General features: G+C 40.4%; 1 protein-coding gene across 1 annotated transcript in view; it reads left to right on the forward strand.

Moving 5' to 3' along the window:
• MAP3K3 (mitogen-activated protein kinase kinase kinase 3) overlaps positions 1–7974 on the forward strand; it is a 31633-nt gene extending 23659 nt beyond the window's left edge. Inside the window, exons 9-16 of the mRNA XM_075277084.1 lie at positions 1530–1597; positions 2096–2188; positions 2428–2619; positions 3076–3224; positions 3420–3551; positions 4453–4582; positions 4813–4990; positions 5720–7974. Coding sequence (XP_075133185.1) covers positions 1530–1597; positions 2096–2188; positions 2428–2619; positions 3076–3224; positions 3420–3551; positions 4453–4582; positions 4813–4990; positions 5720–5948 — 1171 coding nt within the window. The 3' untranslated portion in view covers positions 5949–7974. The remainder of the gene's footprint in view (positions 1–1529; positions 1598–2095; positions 2189–2427; positions 2620–3075; positions 3225–3419; positions 3552–4452; positions 4583–4812; positions 4991–5719) is intronic.
• Positions 7975–13452: the final 5478 nt, after the last annotated feature.

Genomic DNA, 13452 nt, shown 5'->3' on the forward strand with positions numbered 1-13452 from the left:
TGGCATTGTACATTTAAGAGAACTGGACTAGTGGTATATAATCTGCACCGCACATCTGCTGCATCTACCAAAGAGAATCAGTTCTTCCATTGTATTCTGTATATTGACCATGAAGATTTTTGTGTCATCTTTCCCTCGATAAAATGGATATTGGGAGGAAGGTGGCAGTGACAGACCCTTGGCTGTGTGCTGCTGTCGGTGGTAATAAGAAACCTACAGGTCACATTTTGAAGGGGTTATGTGGTTCTTTAAAATTGATGGCATAGCCTTAGTATAGGCTACCAACATTGTGGAGTCCAACTCTTGACACTTCCAGCAATCAGCTGTCTGGAGGGGACCTTGAGGTTCCTGCAATCACCACATACGCTTAAGACAGCCCATCGGTTTTAAAGCGCTAGACACCCTCTTTAATTTTTCTTTGAAATAGAGCTGGGCAATTAGCCAAATGAATTCAATTAACTCTACTTTAATAGGATTTTGTCATGAAATCAATTAATTTAGATGTCAAACTAGTGCTGCCAAGCTCAGCTAGTAGAATAAAAAAAAAAAAAAACGCCCCCTCTGCTCTGCTCTGCTCCTTCTGGTGCTTCAGAGCAGGAAATCTTCAGTTAGTTCCCGCTGTCTGCCCTGTGTGCAAACTGGTCACCACCGAGTATAGAGAAAAAAATATCTTGGGTTTTTAATGAGCGTAAATTGATCATAGCGCTAGTAACTTGTTTCCCACCAATGGTTGGGGAACAGATTAACAGTAGCTGGAATTGGTTAACCCTTTCCTATCATCCACTGCACTACTATGTCATATATTTGAATACATCACCCATTCAGAAGTAGAATATGTGCTGTAACCTCCAGGTCTCCACTATATTAAATTAATCGGTAATGCCATTCTCTCTGTATGCAGGCATAAGGACTGCCAAATCTCCCCCCCCCCCATTCCATTGGCATTCTCATCCTCTGCGTCCACCCCACCTCCCCTTGCCGCCTTCTGCTCTTACCTTTTGTTGCTGGTGCATCTTTCCCATCACAAGACCACGGAACCGTCCAGTTAGTATGACATCCAGGAGCCTTCTGAAGGCTCTCGGACCTGTCATAGCAATATAAGTATTGAGGCCTTTGGCAGGCATGCAAGAATTCATAGACTGCAATGCAATTGTATTGCGGCCTATGGTATAACCTCTCATGATCGCAGGTTCAATTCCCTATTGTGGCTATAAAAAAAAAAATAATTAAAAAACAATAAATGAAAAGAATTTAAAAATATTTATAACCTATCCTGGAGAATAAATTGCTGATAGGTGGAGGTCAGACACCTACCAATCCTGGCAACTGGGGTGTTTATCCCCTATTGTGAATGTGGCTGTGGTGAATGCAGGTGCTGGAAATAGCTGAAGTACAGTACTTCTCTAGTGGTCAAAGTTCACAACAAGGAACAACATGTAATATGGTTTCCCCGATAGTTTATGGGATCAATTATTACCACTGGTACGTTTGCTGCTTTTGAGCTGTTTCTACCTTGTGTCTCTTTTTAGCCCTTCGTTCAGGAAGTCCCGAATGTCGAGAGCTCAAAGTAATCCAGACAATAGGCAGGATTTCTCAGGTACTAGGATAAGTCCTTCATATATCACACCTTAAAGGAGTTTCCCAGACTTCTAACCTTTGGATAGGTTATTAGTCAAGGATCAGCAGGGTCCGCTAAAACAGCAGTTATCCGCAGACTCCATAGACTATAATGGGGTCCGTTGGGTTTCTGCCATTTTTGTACTAAAACAGTCAGAGAGAAAGGACCTCCTTGCAGGACTTTTATCTGACAATTTTCAGCGGAATCTGCTTGAACCTAACCTTACAGATTTTGCTGCGTTTTTTTAGCCCAAGTCTGGAATGGATTTAGCAGAAATGAGAACTACAAAATGCTTCCTTTATATCTCCCATTCCTTTTAAGGCAACTCTTGGCTTTGGCTCAAAAAACCACAGTAAAATCTGCAACAAAACAAAATAGTTTTTCCACAATATATATGTGGCCTTTGCCATATCTAATATTATAATATTACTTTTAAATGTATGTCTTTCTTTTTCCCTCCTGATTCTTTCATTACAGATCGGGAGAATCAGTTTTATGACAAAGCAGGGAAGGGTGGAACATACCCTCGAAGGTATCATGTATCTGTTCACCATAAAGATTACAGTGACGGTGAGTTCTGTCAGTGATTTTAGTTTTGTATGGCCACATGGACATGTAGCCAGTCTGTAATGCAAGTGTAAATTTTACCTCTCAGGTGTCTGGTAAAGTTTGGTGTTTGTTCCTTTGAGAGCTGTAATATCTGTCATGTTTGCTGACTCCCAACTTTACGACAATTATTTATAGAGAAAAAAATGCTGCGTTTGTATGAGCATTCTGTAAGTTTTAATTCAACCCTTATATACTCTTAGGACGAAGAACGTTCCCACGGATCAGGCGCCCTCAGGGCAATCTCTTCACTCTTGTGCCATCTAGCCGCTCTTTAAGCACCAATGGGGAAAACTTGGGCCTGTCTGTTCAATATATGGAAGCCCGCAACAGACTTCGCAGTGCAGACAGCGAAAACACCCTGGGTGTACCGGAGAGGAATGTGCCGACTAAATGTAAGATATGTATAGGCTAGAAGGGTTGTCTCTCATTGATGTGACAGAATAATTTCTATGTGACTGTAGATGGTTGCAGGATGTATTGTACACCACACCTTTGTTCATTATTGGGAGTTTATACCAGGCATTATGCAGTGATCCGATGAAGGTTATTCTTCCCAGAAGGTAGGACACTATAGTTCAGGGACGATATTACTATGCCCACAACATCCCATTTACTCTGATGTTGACAACTCTGGAAGAGCAGCTGCTGGTATTTAGAATTTGTGGCACCCACTGTTTCCATAAATCTGTATTATAATAAATGTGCATTCTGAAATGGGGGTGGGGGGTGAAGAGTCATCTGAGGTGGATGTGTGAATTTAGCCAAAGTGTTAAACATGTTTAGTGGCCCGTGCACAGTATATTGTGAAGGCTTTCATTATGCATCTGGTTTTGTTGCATCTTTTTCAGCTCCCAGTGCTCCTATAAACTGGCGTCGGGGAAAGCTCCTGGGTCAGGGAGCCTTTGGTCGGGTTTATCTGTGTTACGATGTGGACACAGGACGGGAGCTGGCAGCTAAGCAGGTTCAGTTTGATCCAGACAGTCCAGAAACAAGCAAGGTAATTAGAAATCTCTCCTTATTCGAGTTCATGGAGTCAGGCCTTGCTCACACAGTGCAGTTTTATTTATACCTTTTTGGACAGGATCTATTCATTATCTAACACTGCAGCAAACTGTGCTGTGTGATCTTGGCCTGTTACTCTTAAACCCGGCAGGATTTTCTTAATGTGTTTCTTTGTCTGCTGGTCCTGCAGGAGGTCAGTGCACTGGAGTGTGAGATCCAACTTCTGAAGAATCTGCATCATGAAAGAATAGTACAGTATTATGGTTGTTTACGGGATAAAGGAGAGAAGACGCTGACGATTTTTATGGAATATATGCCAGGGGTGAGTGGCACTTATGTGCAGTCATGCTTACATGCATTCTGCTGCCTTTTTGGAAATCATGTTTGCAAACTAATTCTGAATTAAGAGGGAGTTTTTCTTGAAGTCCTGGCACATCTGCAGGTTCCCTGGACAGCCCACTGATTTTAATGAGCGCTTTGTAATGCTGAATTACTCCTGTGGTGGCGCTGCAGGAGTATTGAACACTTGCTACACAGTTTTCACAGAGATTATAGCTAAATTCTCGGAAATCCAAATGGGTTGTCAAGCGCAATATGAAATTATAAAGTTAAGCTTCCATTCAATGAGACACCAAACTCAGCCAATGGATCAGGCTAACACTGTGTGTAGAAGAAAGCTATATTCTCCTAATCTCATAATCTCCTGACTAGAGATGAGCGAACACTGTTCGGCACAGCCGTTCCGAATAGCACGCTCCCATAGAAATGAATGGACGTAGCCGACACGCGGGGGGTTAAGCGAACGGCCGCCGGCAAAGTGTACGTGCCAGCTGCTTCCATTCATTTCTATGGGAGCGTGCTGTTCGGAACAGCTGATCCGAACAGTGTTCGCTCATCTCTACTCCTGACTAGTTAAAGGGTCATCTCTTTAGAAACAGCTGCAGTCAGGGCTGATCATCTTGGGTTCTAGTGGCACTTCTTCCTATCAGTGCATTATGCCTGTGCAAGCAAGGCCACATCACTTGGTTTTTAGTGGTAGCCATTCATATAAATGGCCGTACATGTTATACAAAGATTGGGAGAGACCCCTTCAAAATGAAGCAACTCTCCATCCTATTTTATAGGGGGACCTCATGAGACCATTGCTTTAATATATAATTTTTTTTACATTTTTCTGCATGAAAATCTCTGACATTCAGTCTTTTTTTTTTTTTTCTTTTCAGGGATCAGTGAAAGATCAGCTGAAAGCATATGGAGCATTAACGGAAAACGTTACTCGTAGATACACCCGGCAGATCCTGGAAGGAGTTTCTTACCTGCACAGCAACATGATTGTACACAGGGACATAAAGGGTAAGATCCTGCTGCTGTGTATATTTCTATAACTAATAAAGATGTTTTCATACTACAACATGATATGTTATATCACTAGCCTATGCCGTAATATATACAATTGCCAGTGTACATGTGATCATGTAACTGTATCCGTTTTATATATTCCACCATGATAGACATGGGCAATGATTTAGCTTCTTATCTTTCTTTCATTCCTTTCATACTTACATATTTTTCTTTTCTTCTAGGTGCCAACATTCTCCGGGACTCTGCAGGGAATGTTAAGCTGGGAGACTTTGGGGCCAGTAAGCGGCTCCAGACGATCTGCATGTCAGGAACAGGTATCCGTTCTGTGACTGGAACGCCATACTGGATGAGCCCAGAGGTGATCAGCGGGGAGGGTTACGGGAGGAAAGCTGATGTCTGGTAAGTCACTACCACCTTTTTTCAATGTCATACCAATGCAGAATAGAGGATATTGTTAACAATGAAAGTAGTGCACACGCTTTACAAATTTGGTGTATATTTGCTAAATATTAAACTGTGCCACAAGACTGAAAGTGTCAGACACATGGTAAACAATAGTGGCCAGATGCTGTATAAATAAATGCTCCTCTAGCCATAAGGATGGAGCTATGTCAAATCTGAACATGTATTCTAGCCACAAGGGCCAGGCTTATGTATCTGCCACCATTCTGCTACTTGTTACAACTACAAACATACCATCTTGGCTTTTGTTCACATCTTTTTTTATATTTCACATTCGGTATATTCGCCAGAAGTGGTCCCAGCAAACATGCCAAACTTATCTGTAACCTCATATCTTTGTCCCCATGCACACTTGTAATCTGCTACGTTTCCTATGCAAAGAGTTAAAAAAAAAATAAGTATACCAGTTTATACAGTTTATTCTTCTACAGTGGGAATAAGTTGCTAACATATGTCACTGTATGGTCATATAGTACATATATTGGAAGCTTTCATCAGGGATGGATGTTGAAGAAATATTCTTGAGGAAGCAGAAAACTAGATGTGAACAGATGCTTAACCAGACCACCCTTACCCCTTAAATCCTCTTACCTTGGTTTATGTGTAAAGGAACAGAACTATTTTTAAGTTAGTTTTTAATTCCTCTCCTCCATATCCTTACTACAGGAGCCTGGGTTGTACAGTGGTGGAAATGCTAACAGAGAAGCCTCCCTGGGCAGAGTATGAAGCCATGGCTGCCATTTTTAAAATTGCCACCCAGCCTACCATTCCTCACCTTCCACCAAGCACATCAGAGCAGTGCCGGGACTTTGTAAAGCGGATACTGGTGGAAGCACGGCAGAGGCCATCTGCTGAAGAGCTTCTTCGACATCCCTTTGCCCAACTCACTTATTGAGTCTCCATCAGAATGTTGTCTTTCCCTTGACCATGGATATTCTCCAGAAAGATGAACGTTGACTGTTGAGGGAAGACTCTAGAGCATTTAATGAGACGCAATGACAATCTTCCCTCCGTCCTTTTCCCACCCAGACTGCCTACTGCTGGCTGAGTCTAGAACAGGTTCTAGATCCAGTACAGGGTTGGGTCTCTGTCAGTGTTAGAGCAGCAGAACAATGGATTATTTTTTTACTTAGAAGTGACTGACTCCTGGAAAAGAGTTCCTTATGCTCCAAGCCAGAGATACAATATAGAGGAATGGTGCGTAATGACTTTCAGTAAAAAAAAAAAAATCTGCACCGTGCTCATCCTCCCATCATGAAGGAGTTCTTCCATGTTTTAGACAAGTGCCTTAACACGTCTTCAGCCAGGGAGCATGATAACCATGGCCTGATGGCTTCTTTCTTTTGTCATGAAGGAAAGTCCAAGCATTTCACTGATGGTGAGATAACCAGATGTTAGCAGTATGTATTGAGAGTTAACTCAATATCATGGCGTAAAGTAAGTGTCCTCTTTTGAACAACTTTGGGGCAGATTTACAAATATTGTCCCAATACACTAAGACAGGTTTAAAACACCAGGTTTATCACATTGGCAGATGCTGGATGATAAATCTGGGGTATTATTAGACTGTCTAGTCTAAATTGACACCACCTATGAGTTGGCTTATTTTCCAACAAAAATAAATGCACCAAAATTTTGGCACAGGGTGGCACATTTTACACTTTGCCCATTATTAGCAACCCTGTCACAAAATGTCTAAAACCGTTTACAAATATGTAAAGATTATGCAGCAAGTTTTTTATTGGCACCAATTGTGCCAGAGTTCTGACACACTCTCAATAGTAAACCTGCCCCATTGTGTTTTCATGTCCAAAATTCTTTGATAAGCTTTGAAATACATCTTTATAGGGTGTTGTCTGCCTGCAGCCATCACTGAGGCTTAGGAACTAACTGAATACTGTTTTATTGAGTACAATGCAGACAGTATATCTGAAGCTCCCTCTAGTGGTCACTGCAAGAAGGTAGAATTTAAAATGTAATTTTGTCTGGAAATTGATATATCTCAGAACGACAACGGCTATAAAGATATATTAAGAATTTTGGATCTTTTTAAACACAAAATGGTGTTTGAAGGTGAGACATTTACTTTAAACTTCCTGACCAACCTAACATAATTAGAATGACTTACCTGCAGCCTGAAAGGTAAGTACACACAGCGTGCCTTAGTGACAGGTGTGTGATATGTTTACAGTCCTAGTCCACATGCCAGTTTAACAAGGTATTTTGTGAGTAATGTGTATTAGACCAAGCGTTTTTTATACTTGCACATGAAGTTTTAGTCTATTCTTTGACCATCATGAAATCAAACTACAAAATCACTCTTCCCTTTTGTCACACAAGTGACATGCACACACTGCATTTGCATTGAGCTTCCTGTGGTTGCCATTCCTAGCAACTGTACTGTATGTAGCTATCTTAAAGGGGTGTTATATAAGTAAATGGGTTCTCTGCATTGTTAGATGAGTCTCCATATCATAAGTTTATTCCACAGGGTGCCTTGATGCTGGAACCACAGGGATGAGTTGCATAATGTAGGAACCGGGAGAAAGTGTTCAATCCCCCTCCAGCACCGCACAACAGGGAAAATGAAGTATTACACACTGTCCTGTAATGCACAGATCTACTCTGTAGTGTGACGGTCCTCCATCTTTTATTAACTATAAGTACCCTAACAGGGTATCTTTAAAATGGTGCTTAAAAAATAAACCCTTTAATGACTGTGTTGTAAAAAGTTCTGCAACTTTTTAATACACGTGTTTTACTGTTTCTCCATTTTCAAGATCCCTGCTGTCGGCAAACAGGAACATTATCCTCTGTACACAGCACATACAATACTTCTCATGACTGAGGGTTTGCTGCAGTTGTATCCATGCTGACTACTGATATGCTCTGATACATTGTAGCAAAGTATATGGAAAAGAGAGAGATGAGTGTTGATGAGATATATATATATATATATATATATATATATATATATATATATATATATATATATATATATTTTACAGAGGATTGTGTATGTAATCGGCCTGGACAGATTTCACCCATTTATTATGTAACAAGAATGTTTCTATTCACTGACAGCAGGCAAAAATCTTGAAAATGGTAAGAAAATGAAGCACAAAGTATGTCGCACTATCGTCTCTCGTGGTTTGTTTACATTAGAATGAATTGAGATGGAGGGAGCTCTATCTGCATCAGTCATTCTATCAGCTTTTAAGTCCATTGCCCTGATCCTACTACTGATGAGAGCAATGAACTATAATGATGGTAGTGTGAACCTACCCTTAGAACGTTATACATTGTAGATGTAAAATCTGCACTTACCCTATATGGGAGGAGGGGGTTAATAATCAACCAAAGCGTTTATTATAGGGGGGGGGCAGATGTTAATAGCTTTTATTTCTATGTACATTGAGTATATATGTGAATAGAGATTGGTTAGCTCAGCCTGAGAATCCCATGTGTGATCTGCCTAGTGGTGATACCCAAGGTCTTGCCAGTCTTTAGAGATGCCTATTGCCTATGACATATGCTTCAAAGGAATAAAACTGATTTACTGAATTAAGAAACCCATACTCCTAGGAACGCTACAGATGTAGCAGACATAAGATTGTCATTTTGGGACTGTAATTGAGAATATCAGTCACATATCTTGTCTGACAGGTAAGCTTAGTGCATTACTCATAATGGCCCAGATTTACTGATACTGTATAATAGCTAGACAGTGTGAACTCCGACTAGAAAGTCTTAAACTGCACCAGATTTATCAAAGTGCCTGATGCTGTGTGATAAGATGGGTGTATTCTTAGACCATCGAGTCCAATTTTACACCTCCTATTAGTTAGCTTAAAATTTCTTAGCGCATTTGTGGCGCACAGAGGGGAAGTTAGGCCGTGTCTTTTTTTTTTTTTTGGACAAGTCAGAAAAGTGTCCAAATTGCTTGATAAACGTGGCACACAGCATGCTAGATAGTGTTTTTTGTCTGGCCCCCAGTATGGGACACTCTTGTCACATGCTGGATTAATATAGTATTAATATACTATATACCATAGTGCAAATGTAGAAATCCTTTGACACTGCCTTGGTGCACCTTCTGAGCATCAATAAGTAAGCACTTGTCTTCTGCTCGGCTCCCTTTGCACTTCCTGTATATTTCTGAAGACGTTGTAAGAATCTGCTTCCTGTTTTGCAATGTGGTGTGCACAGATGTATAGAGATTGTTTTTCTGATATACGGTAAAACTTCTTTAACCTGGCATTGCAGCTGCTGGATTATCATTGCGGATTACTGGCCCAAAATAAAATGTGAATCTAAAATTTGCTGCTAGTGCTTTGTTTTTAGAAATCAGAAAAGTCTCAATGGTTAATAGATCTCATCCTGGTTTATGAGGTTCCAGATGATTCGAATTTCTAGATTATAAAATGCCAGATTAAAGGAATTTTATTGTATACTTTATAGTAACTACACGGACAAGCCACATAATGAGGACAGTAAGCATTATAGACTGAACTGGTTGGCTGTAATGCCCACTAGACCAGGCCGGTCTACACATCTTCCACTCAATCTAAATACTCACTATATTACTTAGCCTGTACTGATCCTGAGTTGCAGCCTGTATTACACTCCAGAGCTGCGCTCTCTCTTTTACAATGTGCACTATATGAGTTAGGTCTGCATGGGGACCCAAAAGACGGGAATCCTATCTGCTTAAAAAGTGGGTTACATGCAGAAACGTGTGGACCTTATAGACTATAATGGGATTTTATCATGAAATTGGCAGAGAGAAAGGTCCTCCTTGCAGGACTTTTCTATCCACCAAGTTTGCAGACTCAGCGGCGGAGTGCTCATACTCCACTGTGCTAGTGTAAACTGAGCATAATACATACTGTAGTTCAAGATTAGTACCAGATATTATGAAAAGTATCTGTTCTGTATGGGGGTGATTTTCTGTCTCTCTAGAATCATGTAATAAGTAGAAGCAGGGTAAAAAATATGCAAATCTATTCTCCAGGATGTAATTAGGAGAACAGTGCCTCTGTATGCTGCCATCTAGGGGCAGCACCCTTAACATCATGCATGACTCAGTTAAAAAGCCTACAGACATGATGCGGGGTTTATTGCCAAATCAGTATTTCTATTCCAAAAGGAATAGATTCCCAGCTATGGACACACTCTCCCTAATGTGTATGATTATCCCCTGACCCTGGTCTATAGTCTCTCACTCTGCCAAATTAGTATCCCTGCGCTATGGTCTATGAGGAGGTCCAACAGACCAAAACAGCGCTGTCCATAGCTGGGAATCTGTTCCTTTTGGAATAGAAATACTAATTTGGCAATAAATCCCGCATCATGTCAGTAGGCTTATTAACTGAGTCATGCATGATGTTAAGGGGACTGTCCCTAGAGGGCAGCATACATAGGCACTGTTCTCCTAATTACATCCTGGAGAATAGATTTGCATATTTTTTACCCAGAATCTCTAGCGGAGCAGGAATGACTTGTAAGTCTCCGTACGCCTATATAGGCACACACTCTCCCTAATGTGTAGGATTATCCCCTGATCTAAGTAGAAGCAGTAAATTAACGGAAATTGAGAGGGGCCTATGTGGACAGTTGTACTTTTTTCAGGTAAGTGCCTTTATTCAAAAGCTTTGTCCATTGGCTTCTACTCTGGAGGAAGAGACTAGTTAAGGGGATCCCCTGCTGGTGAAAGGTTCTTCAAAAAAAAAAAAAAAAATGACGGTACAAGGCTGGAAACTGTATTTAACTATTACTGCAACTTGCCATTTTAGATCTAAAATTCTGTGGCAATTATTTGTACACACACGTGTGTGTGTGTGTGTGTGTGTGTATAAAAGTCATATAACCAAAATATTATGGGTACTTCTTGCTTCCACTAGAGGGGACTATTGCAACTCCTATTTAGGGGGCTTGCCACTGGGACCCCACTGATCACGATCAGAGTTGCAGCCACTCCATTTATTCTCTGGGACTGCCAGAGATAAAAGTCCTTTTGAATTAAGTGAACCAGCATTGTCTTCAAGACAGTCACTTCATTCAGAGGAGGGTACAGGGGACACCTGTTCTTGTGATTGGTGGGGGTTCCAGTGGTCAGATTCGGCTAATTTAGTACTTATGCCCTATACTGTGGATAGTAAAGGAGAATATAAGAACTTTGTAATATATCTGAGCCATGGAAAATACTCAGAAGGCTGTTTCCTTTATCACTCAAAAAGGTTTTTGCTAGTTGATCAATATCATATTGGTGAGGGTATGACGCCCAGTACCCTGGAGGTGGCTCAGATTATGTAGCTATGCTCTCTTGAAGTACACGGCTCTGTACACTGTGTAGTAGCCACCTCTGGTTACTGCAGCTTCATTCCCATTCATTTATATGCAGTCACCAGGCATGACCATGACACATAGCTGTGTACTTCTGGTGTCTGTCTAAAGATGATATTGATGACAAATCCTGAGGGTAGCTGATCAATATCTAGGCCATCCCACATCTAGCTACCCCACTTTGCAGATTTTGCTGCATATTTTTTTGAGTCAAAGCCAGGAGTGGATTGGATAGAAGGGAGAGGTATAAGAGCCTTCTATATATTCACCATTCCTTCTGTAGCTTCTCCTTGGTATGTCTAAAAAAAAAAGAAAAAAGATTTTAGGGGCATCATGGATCTCAGCTGTAAATTGAGAGAAATTCGGAGCTTCTTATTGTTTTAATAATTAATCTAAGCAGGATTTTAGATCTAAAATAAGATTGCGTGGAAGATGGTGCAACAACCAAAAGTGAGCAGTTGTAGTCGTATTACCTGGCACTGCCTGCTACCAGCTAGGAAGTCGACTCCTTCTATAGTCTTTGGCCATAATGCAACTGTGTCTATATTTGGCCTTTCTACAGGTCTTATGGCACAGACTATGATGATCTTCGGGATGCTCAGCCAAGACTTGTGGCCATAATATGGACATTACAAGGAGGCCATGTGCATGTGTAATCTCTTCGCTTTATCTCTCTGTGTTATGGAATGTAACAATCTGATAACCTTTTATGTTTTGCAGTCAATGGCAGCTCTGAAAGTAAGGGGTCTTCATGTTGTTGGATGAGTTAACAATCTATGTTTTGCTTGGAACCAAAAAGGTTACCTTTTTCCTTAACCAATTAGGCCTTTAAAATGGAGATGTAAGAAAATCTTTATTTTCTTTAATCCCTGCAGTTGCCTAATCTGGCCTGTAGGAGCAGTATTGTCTGAGAATGTTGCCTAGGCTTCTCCATTAAACTATATTAAACAGGTTTGGTCAGGAAGCAAGGTGTAGGGCTGAGGTCTGTAATTCAGGTCCCTTAAGCTGTTTTAGGACCCAGCTATAACTCCCGGCATGGGACAGCTAAAGGGAAACTGGTTTCTGACCACTAAGAGAAAGAGTTAATGGAACAACAGCCATGATGGGTCCATTGGGCATTTTACTGCCAGCACATTGCTCCCTGGCAGAAGAAAGGGTTACAAGGTTGGTGCATCTGTTAAATGAATATATATATATATATATATATATATATATATATATATATATATATATATATATATATATATATATATATTTTGTTCCTTCATGTGTGGGAACCTGTGCCAAAGGGAATATCCTATTTACTGTATAAATCTCTATAAATATATATATACTGACTTGGGGCTTGCAGTGCAGAGCCCTCACAATGTATCCCGTTTTTATTTGTAATAAATGATCATTTATATTAATATACTTTGGTGTGATCGCGGTGTTCATTTCTACATAAATGTCCGGATGTCAATAAGGAGACCAGCAAAGTGCCAACCAGCTACAAGAATACATTCAACAGAACAAGCTCAGTCAGGGAATAAAATATTACTTTATTATATATAAAAAAAACTAAATATCTTCCCATAAAATGAAGAGGCGCCTTCTTGGTAATCCATTAAAGCCGGTGGATAAATTAACAAACGCTAAACATCCATTAACCCCTTCCCGCCAACAGTATTTTTTGTTTTTCATTTTTGACTCTTTCCCCACTTCCCTTTCCAAACCCCATAACTTTTTTTATTTCTCCGCTCCCAGAACAATATGAGGTCTTAATGTTTGCGGGACAAATTTTTCTTCATGTTGCTACCATTATTTATTCTATACAATGTACTGGGAAGCAGGGAAAAATGCAGAATGGGGGGATTTGAAGAAAAAGGGCATTTGTGCGATTTTCTTACAGGATTCGTTTTTACGGCGTTCACTGTGCAACCAAAATGACATGTCATCTATATTCTATGTTTCGGTACGATTCTGGAGATACCAAATTTATATGATTTTATTTACATTTTAACCCCTTAACAAAAATCCAAAACTGTGCCAAATTTTTTTTTTCATTAGTCGCC

This window comes from Leptodactylus fuscus, chromosome 6 (assembly GCF_031893055.1).
Source record: "Leptodactylus fuscus isolate aLepFus1 chromosome 6, aLepFus1.hap2, whole genome shotgun sequence".
Taxonomy (NCBI): Eukaryota; Metazoa; Chordata; class Amphibia; order Anura; family Leptodactylidae; genus Leptodactylus; species Leptodactylus fuscus.